Source organism: Marmota monax, unplaced genomic scaffold, assembly GCF_021218885.2.
Source record: "Marmota monax isolate L192 unplaced genomic scaffold, Marmota_monax_Labrador192_F-V1.1 WCK01_AAM20220418_F8-fsc00008, whole genome shotgun sequence".
In the NCBI taxonomy this organism is placed as follows: Eukaryota; Metazoa; Chordata; class Mammalia; order Rodentia; family Sciuridae; genus Marmota; species Marmota monax.
In genome coordinates this window covers 22002519-22018543 of record NW_026694432.1, presented here as the reverse complement: position 1 = coordinate 22018543, position 16025 = coordinate 22002519, and the positions used below count along the sequence as shown (strand labels likewise).

Sequence of the window (16025 nt, the reverse complement as noted above, 5' to 3'; positions counted from 1 at the left end):
AGTAGAAGGTTCTGGCCCATTCTACAGGGAAAACAAAACAGAACTCGCTGGGCCCTGGAAGGAGGCCACGGCCAGCTGGAATCAAAGGTCCATTCAGAGCTTCGGACTCCTCACATTGGCCACTAATGAAAACCAAATTTCTCGTCCCTCTGAGCATTTCCAGGGAAGGGGCTGCTGTGGGGGGCTCCGCCACCCCTCCCACCCCAGAGAGGGCCCCGCTGTGTTAAAATTGTTTTATGATAATGTGGGCCTCGGATTTTTCTAATTCCAGGCATCTGTGACTTAGGACTGAGTTGTTTTCATGGAAAAAGAAATAGAACCTGTTTGTGGCCAGGAACCAGGGCCACCTCGGCAGATATTCCCACCGTGTGCACAGCCAGCCTGGGTGAGCTGCCACGGAGAGGCCAAGCCCCTCCAGGGAGGCCTCATTTGCAAGGCACCCCCTGGAGTGGGGAAGGGCAGACTGGGGGGTCACCAGGGGGATACAGAGACAGTGATTTCTCTTTCAATTTCATGCTTTGTGAAGCCTTAGAAACACAATTCAGAAAGGTAGATGCCTCACTTTCAGAATCAGAGAAAGGACCATAAATATCATGCTCTTTGTATTTTTCTTTCTTTCTTTTTGTGGGGCTGGGGATGGAACCCGGGGCCTTTGCACATGCTAGGCCAGTGCTCTACCCCTGAGCTGCACCCCAGCTCCACTTGTGTCCTTTCTGCTGTTTCTTTTTCATTTTGGGGTGTTACTGAAGTCAAACACAAGGGTGCTCTACCACTGAGCTACACCCTCAGCCCTTTATTTTTTTTATTTTGTGATAGGGTCTTACTAAGTTGCTGAGGCTGACTTTGAACTTGGGATCCTCCTGCCTCAGCCTCCTGAGTTGCTGAGATTATAGGTGTGCACCACTGCACCTGGCTTCTGCGTCTGTTTTTAAGAAGTCATTTTCTCATCTTTTTTTTTTTTTTTTCCTCCCCTGATGACTGCCTTGTATATAACAAGACTGTCCCGGGGCACTTCCCCTTTCCTCTAAGGCTAAATTTATTCTTACTTTGAGCTATCAGTCCCTTTCTTCGGTAGGAAATTTAAATTCAACCTTTTCAACTATTGTTCTGCCATACTAAGGACTAGAGTGAATTCTTCCCTTGTTCCTCAGTTTTTTTTCATCTGTAAAACGGGGATCAGTAAGCTGAGTTGGAAAATGTGAACTATTTAGCCTAAGCATTAAGTATTAGCAAGTATTATTATTCCAGAGCTAAAGGGAAGGCATCAAACCCACCAACAGGGCATCAGGGAAGGCTCCCTGGAAGAGCTGGCATTTTGGTCAGCGACACAGGTCTTGCAGCCAGCATGATTTCCATCCCCTCCGTCCGGAGGCTTATTCAGTCTGGGAGTTACACACACGCCCCTCCATGCAGGGTGCTTACGTGAAAAACTTGGAAAGGACAGAAAGATGTACAGAGGAAAAGAGAAAACAGTTATCGTCCCATCTTGCCAGTGACTTTATTCTAGATAATTTTTATCTTTATTTTTTAACCATATTAGCTGGTAAGCTACATACAGCGTGATTCTGGTTAGGCAAACGTTTATTCCTAAAAAGTATTTATATAGTTATAATCAACAAACATCCAAATGCAATGGAAACCCCCAAAATGTCGACCATGGTTATCTCTGGGGGTGGGATTAGCATCCGTGTTTCTTGGGGTTTTTTTCGGGGATCTATATTGTCTTTGTCTCCTCTCATGATCATGTGCTATTTAGTGTCATTTTAAAATGTAATACATAGATTTTTTTCCCCCCTCATACGCAAAAGTTAGAGAGGAAAAAGGGGAAAAAGGTGGGGGAGAGTCTCATGAAACCAAAGGGAGGTCAGCAGAGGACAGGGAGGGAAGGGGAAGCGATGGGGAGTGACAACGGCCAAAGGAAATTGTTATTTTGTGAGTCCTGCGCATGTGCAAAGATGTAACAGACCCCATGAGTCTGTAGGACTATAATGCACCAATTAAAAACAAGTGTGTGTGTGTGGTGGGGAGAAAAGAGTCAAACTGAAAAAAGTCTGAAGGAACCTTAGGGTACACTATAAAAAATAATAATAAAAACCATAATGCATGGAACTTGGGAACCTTGGGTGCTGTCTCATAACTTTATCTCCTCAAATCCCAGAGGAGAGTGAGTGGCCAGCCAGACTGTGAGCCCCAGGCTCTCTAGGCTGAGGCTGCCTGTGACCTCGGGTGTGGTCAGGGGTTGTCCTCAAGAAATTGAGGCAGGACCTAAGGCTTCCCCCAATACTCTTGGGTGGGGTGGGGGGGTGGGGTGGGGGGTTGGTGCAGGCAAGAGCTGACTGTGGATTAACTGGCTACTATTGAAATCTTGTCCCCAAGGGGCTCCTTTTAAAGCCACTACCCACGAGGGAGTGGGAGGCATCTACACGGGAGTTTGGGGCACGGTGTCCTTCCTGAGACCCCAGTGCTAAGGGTCTTTGAGGCCACGGGAGCTCCTTCTCCCGTCAATTTGCACTGATGTCACACTCCTGTGTGTCCAGGTCTCGGCACGCCCACACCCAGGCCTGCGCCCGCACACTCTCCTCAGCTCGGTTCCCGTGCTCCCTGACCTGGACTTGTCCCTTCCCCTTCCCCACAGTCCCTTACTCCTCCCGGCCCCACGCCTCCAGCGCGGGCCCCACTCAGGCTGCCCAAGGCCCTCTTGCCGCTTCCCTGCTGGGCCGATTTCCAGTCACCTCCTCCACCTCGTCTGGGGGAGGACGCCTCTTCTGAGGAGCCTCCGGGCTTGCTCTGCCCTGGCCTCCTCTTCCTGCCTCTGGCACCCGGGGTGAGTGAGTGAGCGAATCCTGGCCAAGGTCTGGCGCGCAGAGGAGGGCTGGTGGCCCAGCAGCTGCCACTGTTGGGACACCAGAGCGCTCTCCTGCTTCAGCAGTGACGGTGGCACATGGGAGGCCGCCGCCCCCTCCGCAGGACGGCTCCTTTGGGCCGGGGTGAGGGGCAGGCTCTCGGTGGATGTGAAATGTCTGAAGCCATCAGCGGCTCTGAGCCCCCAAACTAAAAATAGGAAGCCGAGGGCCTCGGGGCTGCGGTGGGCCTGGACCACACAGGTGCGGCGGCGGCGGCGGCGGCGGATGTCGCGGGCTGCGTCCCCGCCCCCCGCCTGCGGCCGCGGAGGCGGAGGGCTCCTGGACTTCTGCCAGGACCGGTCACTCCGGCTCGCGGCCTCTGCCTCCGCCCTCTCCTGGGTGACAGCTCGTTTCATTTACGACCCCACAGTGGGGGGCAACCGGCCCACGAGCTGAGGTCCCCATTCAGGTGGCCGGGCGAGGGCTGCCCCTGGGCTTGCTGGGGCTGCTGTGTGGGGCAGGGGAGGGGACAGGGCTGGTGAGGCGCTCCAGGGGCACACGCCTCGGCCTCCGCGCGCAGCCTGGCCCTCCCCTGCTCCTCCCGCGGCTCCCCGCGGTGTGTGTGTCGCTGTCAGGACCGTCACATCCTGCCGGGGTGGCCCTTCCCAGAACAAGAGCCAAGGCCGTTCCCGCGGCCAGAGCCCAGCCGTCAAAAGGGGGCTGGCTCCGGTCTCGGGGCCACGTCCCCCTCGCACGCTGCCAGGCCCAGGCCAGCCCAGCACTGTCCCGCTCCGGGGACCCCTGGGGCACCGCCGCTCAGCCTCCCACCGGCTCAGCGCAGGCTGCCCAAATCAGAGGGGTCCCTGTGGCCTCTGAGATGGAATTCCCGGGTCCCAGGGGGTGGCAGAAATGGCCTCTTCGCCTGGACTGGCTGCCGGTGGCTCAGGGGACTCTGAAGCCAGCCCTCCCCTCCAGCCAGGTAAATCCCGGCCTGAGGCGGGGGCTTTGGGGTTTAGGGTCCTGTGACTCAGCCACAGCCTGGCACGCGGCAGTGAGTATGGGAGTAAAGAGGGCAGCTGGCGGCCTCCCCAACCGTCCTCCAAGGAGGCTCTTTCTGGGCCTCTCAGGGACTCTGGCGCATGAGGCGGCCCCTGCTCACCCTTCTCTGGGGGGGGGGTGTGTGTGTGTGTGGGGGGGGCGCTGGCTGCGGCGCCACCTGCGACCCTGCGCTGCTGCCCCCTGCAGGCTGCGGCGGCTACTGCGGCGCTTCCTCCCACAGGGGCCACCTCCAGCAGCAGGGGCTTCTCTGGGCTCCCGCTGCCCCCTGGCAAGTGGGGCACAGGGGATGGAGTCAGAGGCTCTGGAGTCCACAGCCTCTGCCATCAGCTGCGGGGAGGGCCATCAGCTCCTACAAAGTGACCCCCCTCCCCCAGGGGGAAAAACCCACTATGGAAGCAGCGCTGGCCACGTGGGCACTGCGCAGAACCCGCTCTGCTTACCCCTGGGAGGTGCCGCGGGACACGCAGAGAAACCGCAGCTGTGCCAGGACCTGCTCAGGGACCTGCTGGTCCCTGTATGCTGGGGTGAGGGGTGATCAAGGATTTAGGTTAGGGAAATGGGAGCTTCCTGTTGGGTGCTGCGTTTAGGTCTCAACCCACTGAACAGGGCAAAATTTTGGGATTAGTTTTAAAGTGGGCATCATTCAAAGGTCTGTTTATGAGAGTTCCCCTCTGCACATCCCAAATGGCTGGCACAGGGCTGCTGTTGGGTCCTGGGGTGGGGGAGGCTGGGCTTCCTTGCTGGCAGGGCCAGTAGGGGTTTGTGGAGCCAGGTCCCTTCACATTAGCCCTGTGGCCCCAAGCAGACGTGAAACCCTAAGCACTCCCTCAGAAAACTTCAGGCCCCTCTTCTACAAAATCGGGGTGCCCAAGAACTGCCTACTCTGCCATCTCATTGCTGTGCACTAGCCACAAATCCCAGAGGGGGCTCTCCCCAGGTGCCCCCTCCCTAAGTCTGCATCTGGGGAACAATCTGGGACAAAGTGCAGTGTCTTCTATGAGGTGAACACATGCCACTGAGAGGGGAGGAGTGGTGGCACCTTGAAGGCTTGCCTGAGGTTCTTCATGGTCCTGGCCACACCCGAAGGGCTGGCAGCTGTCCTTGGGCCGCAGGGAGTCTCTGCCGCCATTCCTGAGGGAGCTGGATGGGAACGAGGGGTGGGCCCCAGGCTCCCCTGAGCAGCAGCCTTGCCCTGCTTCCTCCTGGCCAAGGACAGGAGGCCCCTGCCCACCCCACCCCCCATGCCAATGCCCACAGCCCTAGAAGCCTGGCACCGGATCCTTCAACATATCTGTTATATTATTGTAACAAATCAAAATTCCATTTTACAGTTAAATAGTACAGAAGACGGACAGTTTACTGTACAAGCAAGTTGTGCATGAAAAACAAACACACCAAGCAAACAATAGTGCAAAGCAGTTTCTCTCCCCCCACCCTCCCCGCCCGTTCTGGGACAGTTTTACACAAGACGTGAGCACAGCAGACACCAAGGCCTCAGGGTGACAATATGTCACAAAGGATCTGTACCCGCTGCCCACGCGCTTACAGTAACGTTGGCTCAACCCCTTCCCCTCCTTGTGCTTTCCAGTCAGTGTGTTCGCCCAGCACAACTTTAAACCAGCCTTGCAAATAAGGACCCATCTCTGCCAGCCCGGTTGTCTGTACCCATTGTGGGCTTGACAGATTCCACCTGGCTGCCGGCATTGCTCGTCAGGGGTGGGGGTGGAGATCAATTTATTTCCTGTCCCTGCCCCACTCGGGGCTTGGGTACCAGGAAGGGGTAGTCACTTGGGGTGGGGCTACAAAGTGCTGGGCACTGGGAACCCAAAGGTGCCTCCCCCACTGACCTGGGCCAGTTTATGACCACAGAATGGGAGTGAAGCAGGTAAGAGGGCAGTGGACTTATAGCTGCTTCCTGAGAAGGGGTGGAGAGGCCCCCCTGGGTGCAGGGAGTTTGTAGGACACCCCCAGTCACTATTTGAAGAGATGGAGGATGCCTTTATTCTAGTGAGGGCAGGACAAGTGCTATGGTAGAGACCATCACAAAGGAGCAGGACAGGGGACTTTTCCCATCCACAGATGATGTGGCAGAAGCAGTCATGAAGAACCACCTGCTGGCCAGCCTGTGTATGCTTCCTGTTCCTTTCCTTGGTCCTTTCTAGAACTAAGGAACTCCGATGTGAGGACCTTGCAGCCTGAGCCCCTGAGCAAGGCCTGCTTCCTGTCTGCAGATTCCAGAGGTGACCTCCTAGCACAGGGTGGCTGAGCCAGGACTGGGGAGTCCTCCACCACTGTTCTGCTGTCACACAGCCAGTGCCACCCACCCCGCACCTCCTCCAGGACCAATGTCTTTGAACACAGATGTGAGATTCCAGCACCTTTGGAACTTCACCGGGTTCTCGCAGGGACCCCCTGGGGAAGGTGCAGCTGTAGGGTCAGGACATCTGCAGGTGGTAGGATCCCAATGACCCCACTCAGAAGGCAGACAGGGGTGGGGGTGCTGTTCCCAGCCACAGTGCTTCATCTGTAAGAGACCTTCTGTTTGAAAATGTTTGACTAAAGCTTTTTTCTAAAATCAAGGTTAAAAACTGGTTTGTGTTCAAGACTGTTCACTTCTGCAGTGCAACAGAGGGGCGTGGCCGGGCCGTCCCAGACCCAGCGCACCGGGCCGCGAGGCTGACCCTACCGCCCCTCTCCTCAACGCTTGCTGCTAGGACCTAGGACCTATCTGGGCCCTGAGTTCTCTCCAAAAATGGAAATTATGAAACCAGCCACCAAGAGGGCAGAGGGTGGTTGCCTTGGGCTGGAAAAGTGCACCAGGGGCCCGTTTGTAAGTGCGCCCCTGTATAAGGGACCTGCTGCCACAGCTCATCTGCTCCCTGGGACCCAGAGGCAGCTGGGACGGGACGGGGCGGGGGTGGGGTGGGGGTACTTCTCGGCTGTAGGAATTCCGGGAAGCGGGGTCGGGGCACTGGCTGGGGTGTGTTCTCTGCTCTCTGCCCTCGAGGTCCAGCCCCTCCAGTGGGCAGTGAGGGGACCCTCCGGCGGGGGCGGGGCCTCCAGTTCTGACTCCTGTTAATGCCGGGGGCGGCCGGGCCTGGGGGGCGGGTGTGGAGGGAGGCCGGCCCGGGGCTCTTCCTCTGGGCAGGGCCCCCCCCCACTTTTCTGGATCGGAGATGGCCTCCGGCCCAGGAGCTAGCCCTGGGCACGGCTGGAGCCGGGCGGTGGTCCCGGGAGACGCAGGAGGACGAGTCGGCTGGGCCTGGGCCTGGGCAGTGTCCGGGGGTCCCCGCCCCCTCTGTACAAAGCCGTGGCTGGACAGGCGCGCGGGGCCGCGGGCCAGCGAGGTCCCGTCCCCCGGCGCGGCGCTCAGTAGGGCCGCCACACGGCCTCGTCCATGCGGCCCGGCGTGCTGAGGGCGGTGGGCGAGTTGCTGTGGCTGCCGTCGGCCTCCACGCCGTCGCCCTGGCCGCCCAAGCTGGGGTTCATGAGGTTGCCGGCGGGCGCGGCGCCGCTGGGGCAGGAGGCCAGCATGCGCGTGGGCGAGCGCTCGCCCGCCACCATGGAGAACTGGTAGGAGCCCGAGGAGGCGCCGTAGTAGAGGTGGTAGGGCGCCGCGTTGGCCGGGAAGGGGCCGCTCTGGCTCTGCGGCGCCCCGGGGTAGGGCGGCGGGAGGTAGGTGTGGTGGAAGCGGCTGGCGGCCGGCATGCCCGCCACGCCGAGGCCGCCCAGGCTGGAGCCCGAGGGCGCGGCGCTGTAGGGGAAGGCGGCCGACATGGCCCCGGGGTAGTGCATCCGGGGGTCGGGGAAGCGGCTCTCCGAGAGCGGCGGCAGCGCGGAGAAGGAGCGGTCGAACTGGCGCGGGTCGGAGAAGGGGGTCAGCTCCGAGGTGCCTGGGGAACAGCAGAGGAGGGTCAGGCGCAGCCAGGCCACCCGGGGCCTCCTGAGTGTGACCCGGGCTCTGGCTCACAGGGCTCACTAGGGGACCCCCGCGCTGGGGATCCCTGGGAAGCGCAGGGGGCCAGTGCCTGGGCCGCAGCCGAGGACGGGGCCTTGCCTTCCCTGAGCAGGTGGCCACTGAGGACCTGGCTCGGGACGGCTCCCTGTCAAGGGCTGACAAGGCCGCGGGGATGAAAAGGGCCTGTGACCCCCTTTAGGGGTCTGTGAGACTCCGATGGGAACCCTGCGTCTGAGGATAGGGAGACTGAGACAGAGAGACACAGAAGGAACTGGACCCACCCGGAGGCCCCAGCCCTCGGCATCCCAGGGTCTGTGAGTGCCCAGGTGCACACTGGGCTCTGCGCCCAGGCTGCGGGCCTCAGCTCACACCCGGGATGGAGCTGGCGCCCTGCAGCTGTGGGTTCTACCTGCCCGCTCTGTGCCCCTCTCCTGCAGGCTGGAGCTGACCGTGGCCACACAATGACCAGCAGCTACCCACACCTGCCTCGACAGCAAAGGAAAGGCCAGTTAGAGGGACCTTGGGGTCCAGGCCCCCACTGGGCAGTGTCCAGCCTGGCCCTATGCCGGCTCCCCTGGGAGTATGGCTCCTCAGGGGGCTGGAAGACAAGGGCTCCCAGCCTCTACCCTACTTTTGTGGTCACAGGCTGTGGAACCTCACATTCAAATGGACTCTGGGACTGAGTCTAACCTGACTGGTGGAAAAATGGAGGCCCAGAGAGGGTGAGGCACGAGGACCCCACAGTACATTGGTTCTGGCATAAAACCCCAGGGTTCCTGGGGCGGAGCCCCAACATACGCCTTCTCATGATCAAGGCAGCAGAGCTGAGACATCCAGCTGTGTGTCCCTGGACAAGTCACTTAGCCTTCTGTACCTGTTTCCTGGGGACCACAGCCTTTTGTAAGGTTTCAGTTGATAGAGCCCTTAGAACAGAGCTGGGCACAGGGTAGTTCCTGTGGGGCTTTGCGCTGCTGCCATTGCTCTGACATCTCTTGCTGGCCCCCAGGAGAATTGGCCTTGCAGGACCCTGAAGAGAAGGGGCCTGACCCAGACCCTTCCTGCACTCCAGCAGCAGTGGGGTGGGGGGGAGCCTGGGAGTGTCCAGGAGCGAAGCCCATTTGGCACCCAGCCCTCTGTCTCACCCACCATGGCAAAAAGCCAGGAGAGGGCCCAGGAAACCAAGCTCTGTCCCCTGGCCCAGTGGGGCTGGTGCCAGAGCTGGTGGGCACTGCTGACCAGGACTGAGGCCTGGCTGGGGACAGAGCGCTCAGGCCTCCTGCTTCCTCAGGTGAGACTCGTCCCTTCTGAGGCTTTGGGGTCTGCTCAGGCAGTTGGGTACACATCCCTCGGCAGTGTCTCTGGGCAGCTGGAACCTTCTGGAATGTCCAACACCCTCCCCAGTGGTCACTGGCTGGTCAGTCTGCCTTGGAGCCTGGGAGGTCAGAGGAGCCTGGTGGCAGCTTGCACCTAGGACCCCAGGGGAGCAGGCCCTCCAGACAGCATGAGGTGGGCTCCTCCTTGCTGAACAGGGTGGAGGTAGTTCCCATCCTCAGGGCAAAGGAACCCCAAATGGAACCCAGTAAGGGACAGCAGGTCTGGGGCTCTGGGAACACGAGGTCCTGCAGTGGAGGGCCTGGGCCTGGAGTGTGGCATCAGAGTCCACATGCACGGACGACAAGCTGGGCCTGCCTGGACCTGCCACTATCCGCCCTGCCTCCCTCCTCGAGGGGTGGGGGGTACCTGCCCTGGGCATGCCTCGGACCCCCCAGCAGCTTCCTCGAGTCTCCTGTGCCACCCCCAGCCTTACCGCCCCGGGAAACCCGAGCTGGCGGCCACTGTCCAACAGCCAATCCCAACAGTGGGAGGAAATGTTTATTTTTTTCTCCAAATTGCCCCAGCTGCTGTGTGGAGGCTGAATGGGCCCTTTGAGTGGTGAGAAGCCCCCATTGTGGGTGGCTGTGGCTGGGGGGCCAGGCTCAGCACTGCTCCCCGTGACCAAGGCCAGGGGGTCAGAGCTATTAACAGGCACCAGGGAAGTGGTGGGTGTCCTGAGGCCATCCCAGGATGCCTGAAGGGAGAGGCTGGTCCCACCCCAAGGGAGGGCCCATGAGGGACAGTCCTCATGCCTGGGCTGCCAGCATCCTTCCTTCCACTTTATAGATGAGAAAACTGAGGCTCAGAGAGGTTTGGTGACTTGCTGAAGAACACAGAGCCAGTGACAGGCAGAGCCAAGCTCGTAGCCAGGCCCACCTGACTGCACCGGTCCTGTCCCTCTGCTGGTCCTGGTCAAGGGCTCTTTCTCTCACCCCAAAGGGGACAAACCTGAAGAGGGGGACTTTACGGCCCAGTGTTATGGGTGGCTAATGAGGGGCCAGGGCCCTATTTCAGGATGTGGCAGGAGGAGAAGGATGGGTCAGCCACTTGCCCTGCACGGTTTTCTGACCTCCTCTCCCCCCGACCCCCCGAGGAGAGGCAGGGGCTGTGCCTGCTGCGGGGCAGGCCAAACCCCGTGGGGCTGTGTGGAGGATGGGCAGGTCTGCTTAGGGACCCATGGGCACTGATTCCCAGACAATGCCCCTCCGACTGTGGCAGGGCACATTCGGTCCCCAACACGTTAGGCCAGGCTCTGCCCGAGGCAGGGAGAGGTCAGCTGGGTTGGGGCTGCTGTGACGTTGAAGGTGCTGGCTCAGGGGGACATGAGCAGAGAGAGCGACAGGGCAGGGTGTGCAGGTACCTAGCAGCCCATCTGGGGGCCAGATCCGCTCCTGTGCTCCCCAGGGCTCAGGGGCTGAATGCTGGGTGGAGGGGACTGAGCCCAGGCTGGAGGGGCCGCATCCAGCCCCCAGCTGCTGCGTCAGGCCTAGAGCACAAAGCAAGGGCTGGGCCAGGCCTCTGGCTCAGCTGGAGGAGGAGGAGGAGGAGGAGGAGGAGGAGACAGGTGGGAGCCAGTCTGCAGTCCTGCTGCAGCCCCTTTCTTGAGGCCTCCTGAAGCATAGACCCTCCTGGGAGCAGCATTGTGGCGACTAGACCTGGTCACTAGTGGGTCGTGTGACCAGGGTGACTCTTAACCTCCTCAGCCTCAATTCACTCGTCTGCCAAATGGGCCTCATGCAGCTCTGCTAACTGGGAGAGAAGGCCAGAGTGCTGTAGCAGCTCGCCCCCACGCCCTGCTCTCCAGCCGGAGTCCTGCCCCTGCCCGGCCAGTGCCAGGCGGCAAAAGCCCCCAGCCGACAGCAGCCCCCAGCTGACACGCTGGCTGAGTCCTGGAGGCCAGGACAGGCGCCCTGTCCACTGCCTGCGGGCAGCTACACACTCTGGAAGACCTACCTGCAGTCCCCAACTGGGCAATGGGGACAGAGCCCCGGTCCTCAGTGCCCCTGTTTGGGGTAGTCTCTGGGCAGGGGGGAGGCCTTTCCCCGACAGTGCCACGTGTCTCACGGGCTGGCGACTCATGTCACAGTCTGAGTGCAGTTGAGTCCTGTGGCCTGAACACCCCCCAGCCCTGGGAGCCCCCTCACCTGACTTTCAGATGGGAGGCTGGGGCCAGGGGAGATTCCTCGGGGCACAGAGGGGACACATCACCCCAGTTTTCACTGGTCCTCTGACATTAACCCCATATCCTGGGCTGTGTCCGCTCACGCTGATCCCGGGGATGTGCTTTGCCAAGTCAGGAGGTGGGTGCTGGGTGGGGGAAGGGGGTCCCGGGGAAGCACCCGCAGGAGCGAGCTGCCCAACGCCTCCCAGAGCTTCTCAGAGGGGCCTGGCTGGGCAGGCAGGCCACGCCCCGGGTCCTACCTTGGATGGGGGTCTGGCCTTGGCTGCCGAAGTGGGTTGTGGTGGTGAGTGAGCCTCGGGGGCTGGGTGTGCTCGGCGTCACCCGCATGCGCAGCCGCTCCAGGTCCCCAAAGCGGTCAGGGAACGCCTTGGTCTGGTCTTCTATCTTCTGTCGGTGCCCTGGGGAGCATCAGAAGCCATCAGCCACTGGCTCCCTGGAGTCTCAGGGAACACAGAAAAGCCTCGCTCTCCTGGGAAGTTCTTCCTGAGTTCTAACCTCAGGTCTGCAGGGAGAACCCTGAGGTCACCACCAGCCTCCTCTGGGGTTTTCAGAAGACTCTCTGAACAGAGCATGGTGGTTCCATGCCACCAGGGCTGCCAGGAGCTTGCCGCTAACTGCACAAATCGGGGAGGTATTCTAAAGCCACCAGTGGGGCCTGGACGGGGTCAGTTAAGCTGTGAACCCAAGATCCAAACTCAGGGTTCACATCAAAGTCTGTGGCCTCATGCTCCCCACCTACTGTGAGGCAGAGGGGGACACAGAGGCACCAGGCGCGGGAGGCCTCCGTTCCCAAGGGTGGCAGGGAGAGAGGTCAGCAGTGCCCACCTCCGACAGATCAAGAGGCCCTGCTCCAGCCCCAAGGCACAGGGACCCCCTCGTCCCTTCAGCCTCAGGCAGAACGCAAAGCCACCAGGACACTGGGCAGGGCTGGCGCACCTGAGGGAGGGGCAGGGCTGAGCTCCTGGAAGCTGGGGTCAGGGGACCAGCACACCTGGCCTGGGGCGTCACACTTGGAGAAAACTGCGGGCGCTTCCCATCACCCTCTGCTCTGGGCCACAAGGAAGAGCCCCAGCCTCACCTCCCGGGCCCCAGGGAGCTGGCAGGGTCAAGGTGGCCATGCCCCTGCCCTCCTGCAGCCTGCTGAAGGCCAAAAGAGCTCTTTTTGAATGACATCAAGCCTGTGGGGACCTTCCCCGTCACACACACACTTTTTCAGTCACTCATGTTACATTTCGCAAGCAACAAATCAAGTTTCCAAAAGTCAAAACACTGCAGATGAGGCGTTTTGACCCATCCCAGGACCCCTCCAGAAGCCCCCACTGTGGAAGGCTTTCTACCCACTCTTTGCTTTTGTTTTATGTGCATGGAATACAGGAAGACTCTCATGGAATTTTCTAGAATGATGTCACCTTGGACATATCATAATGTCCCTTCCTTTTTGAGTGGAATGTCTGGGAGGACAAGCTCAGTTTCCTTACCTGTGAAATGGAGCATAACCAGTCTCTCGGAAATGCCCGATTCCCTAGGGCCTGCCCTGGGACTTTAGCCTCAATAACTGTGTGAGGACTGCTGTGCCTACGGCTGTCCCTCGCTCTGTGTCACATCTGTCGGAGGTGCCCGTCACCTCCCTGATGAAGGTGATCAGGTCCTCTCTTACAGATCAGAGCACTGTGGATCAGAGAGGCACGCAGGCTTGCCAGAGGTCACAGAGCAAGAAGGGGTGGTGGGATCTGTTGGACCTGGGCCCCTTTAGAAAAGTGGGGAGAAGGGGGGCTGGGGTTGTGGTTCAGTGGTAGTGCAGTCGTCTGGCATGTGTGAGGCACTGGGTTCCATCCTCGGCACCACAATAAAAAAATAAACTAAAGGTATTGTGTCCATCTACAACTAAAAAAATATTTGAAATAAAATAAAATAAAAGTGGGGAGAAGGGGAAAGACAGAAGAAGTTTGCCCGAGTCCCGAAGTGACGTGGAAGTTTTCAGGTTGACAGAGGAGAGAAGTAGGGGGGGTATGACAGTCCCCCGCTGTCCTTGCCGGGGGCTGGGAGTGGGAAGCAACCACCCACCACTGCCGGGAACTGAGGGCGGAGCCGGGAGCCCCAGGAGAGACCTCACTTCTGGTTTTTAAGATAGGGACACAAGGGTTCTGGTCCCTGAAGACCCCTGAGCTCCCTCCACAACCCTGCCACAAGTTCCAATGGGCATCTGTGAGTCCTAGGGGCCCTGGGGGCTCAGCAGGCCACTGAGACCCAGGGAACCCTGTGTCCTGTGACAAGGCCCTTTCCAGAAACCGATGGGACACCTGGTGGCAGGAATAGGACCACCTGGCTTCTGGCCAGACCCTCTCACAGCTGTCCCCTGTGCACAAGGAAGGGGAAAGCAGGGCTGGGGCCAAGATTGGCTGGGGCTGCGAACTCAGATGCCTGGGCAGGGCGCTGGGTGAGTCACGGCAACGGGGTGAAAGGGATGGGTGGGGAGTGGGGCAGGTGGAGAGGGGGCCGCGGGAGGCACCTGTCGGGTGGCCACTGTCAGCCAAAGCCCTGACAGGGCTCCAAGAAGATGCCATTGCCCGGCTTCTGAGGCCACTGGACACGGCAGGGAGGCACGGATGAGGTGGGGGACAAATGAATTCAGAGTAATCTCAACAGGCAGGAAGGCAGCCGGATGGATGTGGAGACCGCAAACTGACCTGACAGCAGCTGGGTGCGAAGGATCTGGGTGTCTCAGTCAACCACAAGCCTGAAGTGAGCCAATGAGGCTACACAAAAGCTGCTGCAAAACCTCAGGCCATGTCACTGTTGTCACTGGGGAATAAAGTCCCCGTTTTCTGAGTCACACCATGTACAGAGAGTGCTTACAGGTACCCTGTGGCTGGCGGAAGGAGGGCAGGGTTCACAGCAGCCCGGGTTTGAGGCCCGGCCCTACGGCCTGCAGCCCGGGGCCTGCTTAAGGCGCATGCCCACCCCAAGCTGCAGGGTCCTCACCGTGCCGCCCTCCTGGGCCGAGGTGCTGGCCTAAAGGCTTGGCTACCGTCCACTCCCCAGGGTCCCTGCCCTCACAAGTGTCCCTTCCGCCCCTGCTGGTGTACCGAGGGGGTAGGTAAGATGGAGACAGCCGGCCCAGGCCAGGTGCTGCCCATGTCTGGAATGCAGGGCGAGGAGGCAGGACCCGCCCGGCCTCTGCGCCCAGCTCTGAGGCTTCAGAGCAGGACCAGTACCAAGTGGCTGGTCAGCTGGGAGCCGGTGACCTGGCCCCACAGTGGGGCTGCTCTGTGGCTGTCCTGCCTTACAGAGGAAGGACTTCCTGGAGGAGGACTTTCCACAGCCTGCGGGACCTGCTTCCCGGTGCTGGGCGGCACTGCCGGGGAGGGGCAGGGGGCAGTGGGGCGGCCTCACGTGGCCAGGGCGCCAGAAAGTCTGGGAGCCATGGGGCTGGGGCCCCCGCACTGGGAGCCAAGGGAACGGAAGTGCCTGAGCCCAAGGAGAGGACGGGGCGGCAGAAAGGGCTTCTTTCATCGCGGGTTCCCACGGTGGGAGCCGGGCAGGGGCTGGCCCTTGCCGGGGTCACCTGGGCCCTCCCCCGGGGGTTTCATGGGCCCGCGCTGGTGCCTCAGTCCCCCTGCGCAGCCGCTCGCCGAGCCCCCTCTGGCTACCCCGACTCAGGTCTGCATGAAGCAGCCCCTGGTCAGCTGCCCAGAGGCACCCGGGAAGAGGGCGGGGCTGCCTCCCAGGCCCCTCTCCTGCTGCTGCTGTGGCCAGCTTCTAGAATGTTCTCCACCCCACCCTCCAGAGCCTCAGCTCAGAACAGCAAGGCCCTCTTGACCGTTGGGGCCAGACCCAAGAGCCCTTCCTCCAGGAAGCGCCCTTCCTCCCGCCACGGAGCCCGCAGGGGCCCTTGTGTGGGAGCTGGAGGAGTGGGAACCCCACAAACTGCAGCCGCTGTCCCCTGAGTGCCTGTCCCCACAGCAGGTGAGCAGCCCAGCACTGCCTGTCTCGTTCTGCGAGGTCCTGTGAGCAGTTCCGCCACCGTCCCTGACGGCCAGTCCTGCGCTCAGGGTCACACAGAGCCACCTGCCCACCTGGTCTCCCTGGAGCCTGGGGCTTGACAAGGGGTGTCGGCCCCAGCCCAGGCCAGGGCACGGCTGATTCTGCACATGCAGGAGGACGGGCCTGGGCAGGGCACGCTGGGGTCTCTCAGGGGACCCACCAGGGCTATGCCATGCTCTGAGGCCCGGGATGGAGAGGCAGGTCCACGGTCACACCCCGCTCGAGCCCGCCAAGTCCCCCACTCTAGGCCTCAGTTCCGACATCCACAGTCGGACCGCGGCTGTGGGGGAGCAGTGCACAGGGGCTGCCGAGTGGCCTCGGGTGGGCAAAGGCCTGGCGACTGGGGCTCACTGTCTTCAGACGACAGAGGAGGAGCCTGGGTTCAGAGCACAGCTGTTTAGAAGTCGAATTCCTGGGGAAGACAGAGACGCTGGGGAGAAGCCCCAGCCCCAGGGACCCGGGTGGGCTGCCATCAGCAGCCAGTAGCTGGGCTTCCCCACATGCCTGGAGTAGTGCCCAGGGGCCTCCCAAGGGCCCGTGGCAACCTGCTCGTCGTCCTGGGCAA

General features: G+C 60.7%; 1 protein-coding gene across 1 annotated transcript in view; it reads right to left on the bottom strand.

Annotated features, from left to right (window-relative positions):
• Positions 1-5180: 5180 nt before the first annotated feature.
• Runx3 (RUNX family transcription factor 3) overlaps positions 5181-16025 on the bottom strand; it is a 51419-nt gene continuing 40574 nt past the window's right edge. The window contains exons 5-6 of the mRNA XM_046469198.2: positions 11656-11814; positions 5181-7795 (exon numbers count right to left, since the gene is read on the bottom strand). Of these exons, the coding sequence (XP_046325154.1) occupies positions 7272-7795; positions 11656-11814 (683 nt within the window). The 3' untranslated portion in view covers positions 5181-7271. The remainder of the gene's footprint in view (positions 7796-11655; positions 11815-16025) is intronic.